This window comes from Gymnoscopelus braueri (genome assembly GCF_963280865.1).
Source record: "Gymnoscopelus braueri genome assembly, chromosome: 22".
In the NCBI taxonomy this organism is placed as follows: Eukaryota; Metazoa; Chordata; class Actinopteri; order Myctophiformes; family Myctophidae; genus Gymnoscopelus; species Gymnoscopelus braueri.
The window spans coordinates 22,523,001-22,539,026 of record NC_137624.1 but is presented as its reverse complement, the minus strand read 5'-3'; the positions used below and the strand labels follow the sequence as shown (position 1 = coordinate 22,539,026).

Sequence of the window (16,026 nt, the reverse complement as noted above, 5' to 3'; positions counted from 1 at the left end):
CGGTTTCGACCAATGGGCTCGACTCACGAGCGTGCGCACAAGCTTGCGCACGGGGCTGCGCGCTTCTGTGGCGCGTTTTCGCGCAGGAGCCCCAAATAGGCCTCACCCACCACATTTTACAACCCGGAAGAAGGGGTGATTTCGGCCCATGCGCTGTGTGAGCAACTCAATGCAAGTGGATGGGAGGGGATATCGGGTGCCCTCTCTATTATTTTTAACTCTATGTGGCCACTGCACTCTGGTTGGTTAGGGTACACCTAGGGCCCAGGTAGAACCCACTTAAAGCCTGCATGGGCAAACCCAGTTAGGACCCGCCTCGGTCCCACATAAACGTGGCTAGTTGGGGCCCACCTAAGGGCCAGGTAGAAGCTACTTATAGCCCGCATGGGCATCGCACTTAAGCAGCAGTAATGTAACACAAGCTTAACACAGTAGAACCGAAATTAGCAGAAATGACTACATTTCCCATGATGCCTTCTGAATGCTGCAGCAACGCGTCGCTGCCAATACGTTACATTGTGTCACAAAAACCCACAAAATACACTAAAATGAAACTCTTCAACGGGCTAATTAGGTAGCATTGATGACATTTACCAGACTAACGTTCATACAGGTTGTTGGTAAGATGTGTAACATAGCCGTTTGAGGCACAACATCAGCGTTAGCATTAGCCGCATGCTAACGCTACTCGTTCGTTAGCTTAACTACACGCTAACAGCTCATTATAGGCAGCGCTTGGCTAATAGTAGTCATTTAACCCAACTAACGGCAACACAGTAATGGACATAAACATTGACATACATGCTTTAGAGACTATTAGCAGGCTACATTAACAACCAGCAGCAACAGAATCCAAGTAGCAGGCCACGTTAGCAGCTAATGCTGTGTGTACGATGAGGGTTGGCAGGTGTGTTTGTTGTATAAGCGATTTAGGGCTTATGTGGGCGCACCATCTACAATGGACTAACTGAGCAGGAATATTAACATTCAGCACACTAACGTTCATTGTTGACAAAGTGATAGCACAGCCGCGTTAGCGTTAGCTACATGCTAACGTTGAAAGTGCGTTAGCGTTAGCCGCATGCAAAGGGCTCATGTTAAGCACCCATGGGCAGTAATCATTCAAATACAACGAACGCTATCACAGTAGTGGACATAAACATTGGTTACATTAGTAGCAGGCTGCAGTGACGTCAAAGTCTTGACAATATGAATGACAGGGTGATTTATTAGAGAAATGAGGGTGATTGTGCTGTCGTGTCCAGCTCAGCGCGCACAACTATCACAGAGCCCTGTTGTTGCTGCGTCTGGCTGTGATGGCGACAGCAAGCTCTCTGCGATGCTGCTGTCTGGAAACTGGCCTCAGGATGACACGACCAATGAGAGTGAGCGCTTTCGTTGTTGCTAAGATACGGTGTATGGCACATAGCGGCTGTGGCCCATAGCTTGTGGATCTCTGTCACATGATTGGCGTAGCCTGCGTTGCCAGGTCTGCCTTTTGTATAAGCGATTGTGGGCTTATTTGGGCGAGCTTTTGGGCTCGTTTCCATAGACTACGGCAGCGCTTGTTTCTTTCCCGTTTGACGGATGTGGCAACGGGCCAAAAGGTTCTCAGTTTGGTGAAACGAACCATCCGGAAGTAAACTGCGAGATGAAATATATAGCACTTTTTGATTATTAGAGAAGGAGACACATGTGAAGGTGGAAAATGAAATGTAGGAGATTATATAGTTTTGCATGAGCAATTTTTGTAGCAAGTTGGGAGAGAATTGGGCCACTCCTGTGGGCGGGGGGCTGAATAGAGAAATTGGGGTTTCAAAAGGGGACGGCTCTCTGATTGAGGTGTGAGATAAGGCATTCTCAGTCTCTCAGTTGTATCACCCACAGCTTCACAAAACATACAGTACACTATGAACATAACCATATCTGAGAGACCTTGCATCATCACACTCTAAGACTGTGTATTAATGTATTGATTCATTCAAGTTCAATTCCCCTCCACCTCCACCCTGTTCCTCAGTATTCATGAGCGTGTGATGTGCAGAGCAGTTTAATAAAACTAGGAACGAGGACACATCCCAAGGGGTTGATGTTATTTGTATCTTCTGCAGGCTGTTTCTATTTACTGTGACAATGTACAATAAATAATATTGAGGCCAAGAAAGCTGCATCTTCAGGTGATGCTCTGAGGGCTGCAGCGTCAGGCCTGGTCTATACTTAGCTGCGCACGGGTGCCGAGCACCAAAAATAGCCGATCTACAAGCTCACTATGTCGCAGCGTGGCATCATCATCAGGCAGCGTTTGAGACATATATTTTCAGACACATCAAATAGCCCCACTAAAAGCACGCAGCATCCACCTCCCTTTCAAATACACACACATAATTAAGATTGTTCTCCACTTCTAATCCACACATTTATTTTGCTGCTGATCTCCTAATCATACACATTACACAATGTACTGTAAACAGTCCTATTAAATGAGACATGCTACGTTATACCCTCCACCTTTCTCAACGCGTGGTGTGTCAGTGAAGGTCACGAATGGGATTCTGTTCACTGGGCAGCTATCTCATCATCATTATTGTTCATGGCGAGGACAGCCAGGACAGCGAGTCACTTAATACATAAAACTGTAAATGTAAAAGGCTGTCAAGGAGACCATCCGACGAGATGGGGTTTTCCTACCCCTCAGAGTATGACATAAGAACAAAATGGCCTCGGTGGGAACAGTCAACTGCTTGGTGAAGGAAAACAGTATTATATTCTATGTACAGACATTTCCTTTCTTTATTGGGTTTTTTTAATCAAGAATTGTGGGGATGTGTGCATATCCTTCCTATTTTCAATAGTCAACTGCGCCACAATAAAAAAAGCTAAAATCTCTATGTAAACTAAAAAGCCACTGTAGTTTGTAAGAGAAGGTTGGTGTTTGAAGCTACGTAAAACACGCACTATATTCTGACAGTCCTTATGGGTACTGCATGGAAGCAGAGAGAAAAACTCCCATCAGCAGTTTTCCCCTCCTCCAGATTTCAGGTTGATTTATTACAGCCGAGCTCTGTGGGATTCCCTGTTGTTGGGTTATCCTCCGGTTCAGCCCTCCCCATTTTGTGTAGGCTGCATAATGTCGCTGTCAGGCAGAAACCCTGTCTCTCCTTGTTTAATCTTTTTATGTTTTTTCATAAATGAATGCCATGTTATAAACGTTGTCATATTACAGTCTCACGCAAAAGAAGGTCTTGCCTACAAAGACATGCCCAAAATAGGGATGTCAGGTTGACTAAATAATAACTATATTGATTCACTGGAACAATTTTCTGGAAGGTAACGTTTTTATAAAAAGGTTTCTGCCCAAAAGCAACGATAAGACACTGTCATAGCATTTAACATACCGTAGCGACATTTGATGACAGTTTTCAGTTTTGAGGATGAACATGTGGTAAAACAACTCAGTCAGTCACATCTTTTTTGTATATGTTTGAACAGCTAAATCATTTAACTTAGCCTGACTTAGCCTGACATTCAGCCTCTATTTATGATTTTATGTTTTATTGTTTAATTTGTTGTATGATGTTGATGATTTCTATGTACTCTATGGACCCCCTGTGTGTGTGGAATAAAGTTTGAATTGAATTGACTCTGACTCTTTCTTTTTTTTCCCAAAATATTTTTTTAATGGGTGTGGCTAGCGATTCAGGGGCTGGAGCCAGGCTACATTTAACTAACTATTTATGCAATCTATCCACTCATTTCATTCCATGAAATGCTTAGTGATTACATAGATTTTCATAAGATTTTCAATGTTACATAGAATGTTGGCATAGAATGTTTTTTTTTATCTCAGCGCTGATGGCATGCCTATAAGATCCTTGCTTCACTTGTGTCATCAGATACCTCAGAAAAAGTTTTCTGCAAAAGATGCGTATCTCCTCTGATGGCTGCGTTATCACAAGAGTTAAAGCAGAGAGGTTCTGAGATCATTTTCCCACACCCATGGCTCATTAGGATCAATTAATGTTGTGCTTAGATATAAGGAATATCACAAGGTAAACATAAATCCATTAATCTTATGACCTTTTTGAATTAGAGTACCCATCTAATAATGTCACAACTGTGATGTGTATGTTTTCTTTTCTTTTTTAATCCAACAGCAGTAAGGCTTTGACAGGGACACGAAAAAGCAGCGCAAAGCAAGTAATTGTTTATTTAGACTTATTTAATGTACATGACATAAGAAACAATAACTCTCAGAAATACCCTGATAGTGACAATATATACTGTAAATGGGTACAATTTAAATGTTATGTTGTGAAACAAATGTTTGTTGGGCAATGAATTTGTCAAGAAAATGCACATGATTCAATCTGTGTTATGATCTAAAATGGGCAATTATAAATAGCTTTCAAATCATTCAATTGTTTTTCAGATTTTTCATTATTCCATCCTGATTGGCTAAGATTGGCTTCCAAAGATTGCGGTGAAACTTTGCACGCACATTCGCACTACGTTGAGAAACAAATGCCACCCTTTTAACATTGCCCAATTATAGCTCCACCAGGAGGCTGATTTTTGGCAAAAAAATATATATATACTGTAATACTCCTACAAATGTATTCCAAACATCACGCAAATCGGTACACATTATCTATATAGTCAAGTGATCAAGACGGATCCGTCCAATTTTTCATATTCCATCCTGATTGGCGAATTCCGAATATTGCTGGCCCACCATAAACGACCTGGCCTGGCGGAGACCTGTGCTCCGAGGAGCACTTTGTCTAGTTACAAATGATTGACAGATTAAGTTGAAAAGTATGTCATCTTTATGTTTATTATTACTATTTAGTGTTATGTTATAGAGACATGTTAGGCCTGTAAATAAAGTGAAAAGGGGTAACCCAGTTGTACAGTAACTAGATACAGTGGGCACTTTAATAGTCATTTTCTGCATCGTTGCACGTGTACTATTAGTGGGCATGCTTTAGAGCCTAATGGATATGAGTGCTGATTCCTTGTTTACTAATGAATATCAAGAAGACCCCAAACTGATTAACTTAATGGTCCAGAAGGCATATCTTGAGATTACAGTCCAGTATTATTGCTTCCTTTGTGTAATGACTTCCTGTGTGTGAAAGAGGCATGCTCCCAACATCCACCATCTCAAGGCGATTACCTCAAAATTCAGCCTTCCCTGAGAGAAAAATAGCTGCTTTGCTGCTCACTGAGCACAAACAGGATATTTACTGCCAGTGTTTTCGAAGTATTATTAATCAGACATTTTGCCTCAGCCGCCATGTAGCCTTATGCTCAATTTACACTCTGTCGTACAGTTTTGCTCAACGAAAATAGCAAGTCTACAAGCTCACAACACTACGAGCTTGCATTGTGAGTTGTGTATCTGCCATTTTCTGTGTCACACACGACGCACCGTGAGCACATGTGTGCCTATGTTGTTTGATGACTAGAATTCATGCTTACTCTGGTTATTGCGATCTCGCACTTGTAATGTACAGAGTGCTAAATGCCTAAATTATACATTTTAACTATAAATCCGGATTAACTGTAGTTACGGGTGCTGTAGGTGCATCTCTAAGCAATGGAGAGAGTAATCTGTGTTTAATGTGCATTCTAATTGACTGGAAATGTTGTAATACTGACTCTGGTCAAAACAATCAGTTCTCCATGTTGAACTTTAACCACTTTCAACCTGTTGTCACTATTTTGGGCCCGTCATTAGAGCCGAAAATGTCCCATTAAATAAATAAACAAACAAATCAATAACTATTTCATCTAAGCTTGTAGATCAACTATTTTCATCTTCAAGCTTGTAATTCGGTAATGTTTTTCTATTCGTCGTACAAAAAAAGTATATAGGACTTAAAAGGTTAAAGCATGAAAACAAATTATAGCATTAGTCTTTGTGTTACTGTGTCTAATATACAATTATTAGGTGATACTTTGGGACATACTGTACAGTACACACTAGCACACAGGTAATTTTTGCCCAATATAGTTACGCCAGTTCCCCTTCCACCAGGTTTCTTACATCTGACAGTGAGGAGTTTCACCGCTTTCGCTCCCCGCTGAACATGCAAAGGAAACAATTCCCTGTCGGCTTCCCACCCGCGAACTCTGCCAATTGTGTTCGCTGGAGCGCTCGACAAAGCCGGAGGCATCGTGGAGAAATTGAACCCCAGTCTCCACAGTGGTGGGCGTCTAGGCGAGCACTTTCACCCTGTGCCACCCAGACACCCACACACAGGTAATATTGACAGGCCATAATGAAAGGCTGTCAACTATCTCGACCAACGGAGCACAGCACTAGAGCTAGAACTAGAACTAGAGCTCAGAGCTTCCCAAAGTTCTTATAAAGGTGTTTCTGTCTAACGATGAGGTCTTTAAAAGGTCTTTATATGAATGTGTGCAGTTCCAAAGTGTGTGTGTGTGTGTGAGAGAGAGAGAGAGAGAGAGAGAGAGAGAGAGAGAGAGAGAGAGAGAGAGAGAGAGAAATGTGTTAGAGATTGAGTGATGTTATGGTATCCATCTTATCCACTATACTGCATGAAAAGTTTGTCTGAGATGTGATCACATTGTTATGATTTTATGCTTAATAAGCCTTATTTATTGTTCCAGTTGGACTGGAACATTGGCACCCATCACACACACTTCCAGGCCTGCCGTTCTCGTTTTGTGCCACGCATACAGTATACTGTACCTTGAACGAACTGCAAGTTCAGGACTTGGTCTTTATTGTTTACCGTTCTATTTTTAGGTAAATAGAACATGAGGAGCTGTCCCTCAATGTGATCCCAAGGTTTCAATAAAGGATACTTAAATAAAATCCTATATATTAAAATTGGCTAATGGCGGGCAGACCATGGCCACGACACTATGACGCAGACATAACATAACCATAAACAAACCCATATTTACGCATATCAATATGACTCGTACATAACCATAAACAAACCAAATACTCCCATATATAGGCCTATATGGAGAGCTGGTTGTCCAGAGCCACAGATTTGACGGCTATGCCCATATATGGTCATGTGCATATATGGGACAGACCGACTTCAAACTCAGCGCATGCATCGGCAAGGACTCATGGGAGTGCGGTGCCCGCCGTCAAGTTGGATATGCAGTTGTCCAGAATGCCGAGCCGACCAATATGTCCATATATAGGCATATGGATATCGAGTTGTACATCAGGGATCTCCATATATGGGCATAAAAGGGACACAGGTAGACTGACAGATACAGAGATCTCCATATATGGGCACAAAAGGGACACAGACAGACGGTACAAAGCCCCTGACCCTATGACTAGGACATAACATCTTATAGAATGACACAGCATGTCTTATATAGGTTGCATATGAGCAAATAAGTGACATGCAGGGTGTGTTGGGCGGCAGGAGTAGGACGAAGGCTCTACGGCTCCTCACTGGCAGGTGAGTCAGTAGTATACAAAATCAGTGACAACACACAAATGTGTGTGGGGAGGAATCAGTTGATATAACGACTAAATGGAGAAAAAGGGGTAAAAAGCAACAACAACAAAAAAGCAAAAAAAAAAAGCACTTCAACTCAATTAATTAATTAAAGTCTCAATAATACCCCCAAGGTCAAGCCTAATGTGTCTGTAAGCGGTCTACGCACAATCTATATACCACTGGACTACCCACAACTACTGCTGTTGTTGTTCATAAAATACCTGTGGTGTGGATAGTTCTAAAAAAGGTCAGTGGATCTTTTTGATCTCAGCTTTATTGAGTTTATCAAAAGGGGATCTGCATTTTCTTCTGAATGTGACTTTTGATTGAAAAACTGATTTCTAGCCTATTGTGATAGGTGTACTTCACGGTTTACAAACAAAACAAAGCGTTCACAGCCTCTCTCTCTCTCTCTCTAGTGTGTGTGTGTGTGTGTGTGTGTGTGTGTGTGTGTGTGTGTGTGTGTGTGTGTGTATATATATATAATATATATATATATATATATATATATATATATTATATGAAATATATCTAAAAATAGTATATAAAAGTGTATAGGCCTGTGTGTGTGTGTGTGTGTGTGTGTGTGTGTGTGTGTGTGTGTGTGTGTGTGTGTGTGTGTGTGTGTGAGAGAGAGAGGAGGGGCTACGCACACACACACACACACACACACACACACAGCGTTTTCTCGAATTGTTTTTGAGTTGGGCAAAACGTTAGGTTGATTCACGGACTAACACACTTTAATAAGAGGAAAAAGTTGCACAAATAGCCAGGCTACAGACAGTATATGAAGCCAAAAGCCCAACAACAGCTATGCCTGTTAATAACTCCTTACCTTTCTCAACATTTTCAGCACTTCACTTGCTTGCTCTCCTCGCTGCTCTCGAAGAAGGCTCTGTACTTGTCGGATCCAAGCCACTCGTCTCAGATACGGGCTGTCGCTGGTTTTCCGCAGCATCCCTGGGATCTTGTCGGACTTCTTCAGCATCAGGGACGTCAACAAGAAGTCCCCCCCGCACCTGCCTGCACTTCTCTCGGCTTCTCCTCCTGCTGGGCTATGATCGTCCCTTTGACGGTTCCTCTTGGACACTTTAGATTCAGCATCGAGACTCCTCTGTCTGGTCAACTTAGAACCCATCACTTCATGGAAGATGTACCGGTGTGTTTCCGATGTGACAATTATAAAAAATATGCTCCCACAACATTATAGTAAACTTGTAGACTGAGCAACGCACTGCATTCTGTTCTATATTACATTTTCGACCAAATATTTTGATATGCTGAAAAGGAAAAAGAACGTCCAGCATCAATTAAATCAAGTTTGTTTTTGTTCTAAAGTTGCTGCCTTCCTTTAAGTCTTTATAATGTTCAGTCTCTCCCCTGTCCCCGGAGCAGCATCTGATGATCCATCCATGCACTGTCTCTTCAGCACTCGTGCAGCCCTTGGTGTACACGAGGCTGGTGCTCTCCTTGTCCAATCAGATTGCGTGTTGCCCTAACTCTGGTCCATAGCGTTAGAAGGATTCTCCTTTAACGCTATGTTACTTTCGAACCGTTGCCCGCACACCCCGGGTAGCTTCTGTAGTCAAAAATAAAAAAATACACTTTCGCTACTCACCAAAACAAAGACGGTTTTAAGATGTTGAAAGCCTATTTTCCTTAGAGGGAACACTCGGAGCCCCCCCCCCCCCACCTCACGTCTAACATACACTTTTTGGCCAGAAAAAAAACATTTCACCAGATGGAGAAAGAAAAGTTCTTCCACTGCACCCCCTACAGATCATGTCAATAGAAAAAATCAATTAACCAGATCTGTAGGAGGCGCAGTCGAGTAACTAAAATATTTTAGCACGTGAGGTGGGGGGCTCAGAGTGTTCCCACTAAGGAAAGTAGGCTTTCAAAATAGTCTTTGTTTTGGTGAGTAGCGAAAGTGTATTTTTTATTTTTACTACAGACATCAGACGAGAGGATGCGCAGCCTGCACTAGGAGTACCGGGGGTGTTCGGGCAACGGCTGAGAGTAACATAGCATTAAGGAGAAGTCCTTCTAACGCTATGGACCAAAGCTAGTGTTGCCATACAGCCAGGAATCAGGAGGCCCTTGACTTGGGCCAGGTCTAAAGCCTACTACCCCCCCCCCCCCCCCCCCCTCTGACACAACGTTGCCCGACACAAAAAATTTATGAATACAAATTACAGTAATTATTGTATTTATCAATATGTTTTGTGTGTGTGTGTGTGTGTGTGTGTGTGTGTGTGTGTGTGTGTGTGTGTGTGCCTTTTACAGCTGCAGCATGGGTGAAAGAGCCCATGTGGGTCAATCAAGTTAATCTTCAATCTTTAAAGTTAATCTTGAATCTCCAGAGTGACCAGCCAACTCCACCCTCCCCCTTACTTTCGGACAATGGAGGTCTGTGCTGATCTCATGACCAGCTGAGGCCTCTCAGAGTGACCACCAACTCCATCCTCTCACTCTCTTTCGGAGACTGGATGGCGAAGGCGTTTCTGGCTTGGTAAATGCCAATGGTGTAAACATAGGGGACATGCATGCCTATGTTCCCTCAATTTAGGGCTTGGGTTAGGGTTTGGCGGTTAATGGTAGTTTTGAGGGATCATAGGTACGCTCCCGTATTCATATAGTTAGTGCCTTTCCCCAAAGTGCTTTACAATGTGCATTACATTGACCCATTCAATCACTGATGGCAGAGGAAACCATGCAAGGCACTAACCTGCTCATCGAGAGCAGTTAGGGGTTCAGTGTCTTCCTCAGCAAGGACACATTGACACTAAGGCAGGAGGAGCCGGGGATCAAACCTGGGACCTTCTGACTCCCAAGCAACCGCTCTACCTCCTATGCCACTGCCGCCCCGGCTTGGGCTGCCGCAGGGGCTGGAAGGAGTCTCGGCTGCTGGGCTGCACTGCTTCCCCCCACCCTCCAGTGGGCACGACCGTAGCCTTCAGCCATTCAAGGGCTGGACGTTAGGGCTGATGCTGTTGATCACCAGAGTGCTGGGGCTGGAAGCCGGGCTGTTAGCCATACTACTGGGGCTGTTAGCTGGGTTGATAGCCAAAATACTGCTCCTTTCCAGGGCTGCTTTAGCACTGTCAAAGTTCCCAGCCAAGACACAGACGTAGCAGGGCTCCGTAAGGGGGAACAAACGACAGCACAGTTTCAATTCAAACTCACTTTATTTTTGGTATATCAAAAATACACACTCAGCTGCTTGCCATGCTTCAGGTTACAGGTATAAACTCACGGTAGAACTATCATCACATGTAAATAAGATGGTACTCTTCTCTTGAGTGCATGTAGGGATGGCTGATTGCTGAATGCTGATGCATTGATTAGATCAATGCAGCTGTGTCATCATACCCAACTTAGAGTCTAAATATTTTTGATTCAGGCCAGGTGTGACAGCTGAAATCAGCCAGCCACAAATGTTTATTAGACAAGGCAACTATGTACACAAACATACCATTCTAATACGATATAAGTGTTATTGTTATAATCTTGCTCTTGCTGCACAAAAGACTCACTGGAGCACATTGCTCTCCTACATGCGCACAATATAAAGACACAATTTTATATTCGACATAATACAATATATTTAGCACAGCATAAGATCAGTGTACAGCAGTGGTAGGCAACAGGCGGCCTGTGGGCCAGAACTGGCCCACCAGCGATTATATCTGGACCGACAAATTATTTTGTTAATAATTTACAATAGCTGACTGACAGTCCAGGTATATATGGACAGCAATAGCTTTGCATTGATGAAACCGGGTAGGATGAACAAATAGTTATATTTTCCATTCTTTTAATGTTTTGTTTTCACTGTCAACTTTCCTCTATTGAACTTATGGATGAAAAACTTCTCTCACGTTTAAAACACAAACCAAAGCTGTGTTTCACATGCCTTAAAATTTCTCTCCGTTCCAAGAGACCTTTAACCATGAAAGAGCTCTTGTTCAAAAAGGAGTATGACTCTGTCTCCAGATAAAAGGTAACTAAATATAAGGGTGCAGTCTAAGGGTGCAGTCACACCGAACTTTGGCAAGCATGCTTTTCAATGGGAACGGACCGCTCCATTCCCATTGAAAAGCATTGGCACCCTAAGTGCCACATTCAAGGATGAGGCATAAACTATCAAGCCTTTTTGTGTTTTATCCTTTTAACCGATATGTACAAATATATGTTCAGGCATATGCATTTTTGTCAATACAAATTTTAAACAATAAATCAAAGGTGATCTACGTGAAACTATCTAAACTACTGCATGGGCTATTTATAGTTAATCTTTGCCATGTATTGTCTGTCACTGCAGTTAAATAATCATTTATCTGGAACAGATCCTTCACCTGTGTGGATTGTTATTCTCTCACATGTCAGGGTCATGAAATTGCTGCATGGCATTTTTGGTGGTTATGTGAGGATTGAATACAGATGACTGAGATGAGCAATAATTTCACCTATGAAAGTGATGACTTGAACATCCTCAAGTGTTCCTATACATCTGTTCCACAATAACACCACTGAGGTGCTTTATGGAGGGTTAGGTTAAAGTTTAATGGCCCTGTGATAGTTACATAGTTACACATTGAAAGCCACAGCAGGCTTATTGCCTGTGTAGGCTGCGTGCATGATTGTAGGACGGTGGAAAAAGTACACACAGCTAGCAGTCTGCTGCAGAGGCCCAGAGAGACATCAAGGTAAGAGGGATTTAAGCTCTTCTGTTCCAACCCTACTTAACATCTGTGCCTTCAGACTTGAGCATGGCGAACAATTGAGCGTGATTAGTTGGAGAAAGCAATGGCCACCAATGCACATGCTGCAGCAATGGAATATACCTGTGTCCATCTTGACTTAATTCTGTTTTTCTTTAGTAGGGATATGGAAAACTGTATGGCAGTATTGGGAATGGGAAAAGGTGGTATTATTGGGCAAAGAATCCAAGCAAAGAATCCAGGCTTTTGTGTTGCTGGTTTAATTATGGTGGCCGCAGGCAGCACGGCTCTACAGAGGGATGTAGCTACTGCATCACAGTTTGCTTGTGTAATCCATAGAGAAGCTTCAGTTCTGCAGTGAGGTTGATGCAAGCAGGGCCTTTCAACAGATACATGTTTATGTGAATTGGATGGTTAAGCCCCGTTTTATATTTTGTTGTAGGGCAAAAATAGCCAATCTAACCAACACGTTGCGATGCCATGCATTTGGGAGCTTATAGATCTACAGTTAAAAAAAAAAATCATTTCCCCCAATACAGGGCCAAAATTGGCATGCCAAGTTGAAAGTGAGATTTCTAAATCAAATTTGAAATCATTGAAAATATATTCTATATTCTACATCAATACTTGTATTTATTTGAAATAATATAATAATTGGAAGTTGGTGCTCCTGAATTAATTCAGGATTTATTTATACAAGGGGGACATACTGTACTGACAGAAAACACATTTTCAGATGTGCACAGACCTTGGGTCATGGGTCCACTCTGAGAAGTAAATTTACATTTTACTGTTTTTCCACTGTGCACTATCCACTGAGCTGGGTGCATGAGCTGCCATTACTTCAAGAACCAGAAAACATTTACTCATACTCAATATGTGCTGGTTTGACAAAATGTGCTGTACTGAAAAATGCAAAAAAAAAGAGAAAGAAAGAACCATCAGTGAGTGTGGTCCAAATTGTTTGGCTACACTTGAGTTGGGCAGGTTGTTTTACCTGTGACTTTGTTCTTGCAAGTCTCTAATTTGGCAGAAGAATGATCTGTTGTGAAAGCAAAACAAGATCATGGTTTTAGTCATTCATAATGCTGTACTTGATTGTACAATTCAATCTACACAGTTTGGCATTACAATAAATACAATAATTTTGTCACATTTCACTTGTTTGATTTGAAGTTTTTTTTAAATGTTTTTGCTTATTATGCCGTGCCCAAAATAGGGACTCCAGGTTGAAAGTGGTTAAATAATTTGTTGTGACTTCCAGAATAGAGCGCCACATCTCTGCTGAGTTAGGAGGTTTTGTTCATCATTGATAAGAACAGCTGAATGGACCTCCAAGCTCACAATGAGGTTGGAGGTCAAAAGGGGGGTGGAGCCTGGAGTCAGCAAAACCAGCTAACTCCACCCCCTTTGGTTAGCTGGTTAAGCAGAAAGTTTGAGGATCCAATGGAGTTGGCTGGTTTTGTCAGAAGCCCTTTTTAATACTTTTCATTGGTTCAATATTTTTTGAATCAACACACAGACGTAAAGGGTGTTCAATAGCACTGATTTATGGAAAATATATATATAACATATTTCTGTATGGGACCATTTCTACAGGTGGGTGTAGCCTAGAAAGGCTGACATTATATAATCACAGGCATTGCAATTAAACTGTGTCCATAGTATAGTATAGGCTATTTGCACCAGCAAAACAAGGACAGGAAACCTGCAGTAAAACATAATCCTTACACATTTGACTACCTTGTCAACAAAGGGAGCATAGGAAGTGCCATAACTTTAGTTTCTTTCACAGCATACGTTGAGGATGAACTGTTTAGCACCATTGTATGCACCTACATCTACTGGACATGATCACATACAATTGTACACATTTGTCACACCCAAATTGACCCACTGCATAGGATCTGATCAATCAGTACATACTTAATACTTCTGGTGATTAGTAGTTTCCTTCCTTAACTATGTTGAATGCACTTATTGTAAGTCGTTTTGGATAAAAGCGTCTTCTAAATAACTGTAATGTAATGTACTCATTCGATTACACATATAAATAACATAGGAACAACAAAGAAAGACAATATCAGTATCAGATATACTGTAGTCATTACATAATTATATGGGCAAATACCTGTTTTCACTAGTAAGAGACCACACCTTCTGCTCAAGTTAAACAGCATTTATTGACACTGCCCCGCCCTAGGGCTCCTGGAGGATGGAGAAAAACAAAGTTAGATGAGCAAAATTGGTGAGTACGGAGGTGGTTGGGGAGGTGGAGGGATTTGGATTTTACGAGCAGCAAAATCAAACAGGTAGGTGATACAAGCAACGCAGGTGAACTTGATAAGGTGATAGAGAAGGGGAGTGGCCAGGTTGAGCAGAGGGAGGTCTCTACTCCTGGTGCACCTGAACATGCGTTGAATACAACTACATTTGTCACGGCGGCAGGCCCAAACAAATCCTGCCGTCTCCTTCCACGCTAAACTCGACTGTGTCATTGTGCTCTGCCAATCATCTTGACCGTTTGGATCCAATTCCTTTTGCCTGATTTATATACAGTACAGTAGCCTATATACTGTATGTGTAGTGAGGCTTTACATCAGTCTATCTCATGACGCCACTCAGGTGCTGTTACGAAAACCCTTTAGGGGCTAGGTTTGGGTTTGTAACACAAGGATGGAAAACAGGTTGTTGAGCAAAGGTGTGCAAATAATGGAGGCCACACAGTGGTTTGAGCAAAATGTGCTGTGTGCTTTTACTCTTCAAGCAGTGTTATTTACAATATGTACATTTCAATACGCACAGGGCATAAGGTTTAACCAAAACAAAAGTAAGCCACTACCAGGGGACTCGGGTGTTGCCAAAATAACAAACAAAACAGCTAGGGAACAAAAGACAGCTTAACTACCTAACTAAATTGTAACTACAAAACAAAAGACTGCCTACCTAACTAAACTAACAATGACCAGTGTCAAAATACATAGGTGGCAAACACCCCTTACCTAGTGTGCTTAACAATGTTCTTCCTACATGATGGCTATGTACAGAGGCCTCTGTCTTTCCTGTCCCAAGGCAGCAGCATACACAGAGCAGGTTAACTGTAGAACACTTTCTGAGCTGTTAAAGGGTTAGTTCAGATTTTTTGAGTATTTTCTGTAGGAAATACTTACCATTAATGTAGTGGTTGCAAAGGTATTAATTGATTGCCCGAGTCCCGTGGTCAGAGTTATGGTCCGGTTCTGATGAATATGAAGTAGTTCCGGTAGATTAGTAGATTTGGTGGGGGCCGCTCATTGAAAATAAATTAATTAAAAAAACTAGCGTCATTTGTATTGTTGACCTATTTCTACCATATAGAGCAGGTTTCGTACAATGATGGCTATGTACAGAGGCCTCTGTCTTTCCTGTCCCAAGGCAGCAGCATACACAGAGCAGGTTAACTGTAGAACACTTTCTGAGCTGTTAAAGGGTTAGTTCAGATTTTTTGAGTATTTTCTGTAGGAAATACTTACCATTAATGTAGTGGTTGCAAAGGTATTAATTGATTGCCCGAGTCCCGTGGTCAGAGTTATGGTCCGGTTCTGATGAATATGAAGTAGTTCCGGTAGATTAGTAGATTTGGTGGGGGCCGCTCATTGAAAATAAATTAATTTAAAAAACTAGCGTCATTTGTATTGTTGACCTATTTCTACCATATAGAGCAGGTTTCGTACAATTTCGACCCCTCTGTCACATGGTACTATTTTTTGTGTCATATATTTTGTGCGTGAGTAGGCTGCCGCGGCGCAGTGATTCTGGAC

The 16,026-nt window shown here is 42.0% G+C and overlaps 1 protein-coding gene across 1 annotated transcript in view; it reads right to left on the bottom strand.

Annotated features, from left to right (window-relative positions):
* Positions 1-8,640, bottom strand: part of lrrc75bb (leucine rich repeat containing 75Bb) — a gene marked incomplete at its 5' end in the record, with an annotated part of 34,690 nt that extends 26,050 nt beyond the window's left edge. Inside the window, one exon of the mRNA XM_080419919.1 lies at positions 8,338-8,640. Within this exon, the coding sequence (XP_080276045.1) occupies positions 8,338-8,640 (303 nt within the window). The remainder of the gene's footprint in view (positions 1-8,337) is intronic.
* Between the last annotated feature and the right edge of the window lie 7,386 nt (positions 8,641-16,026).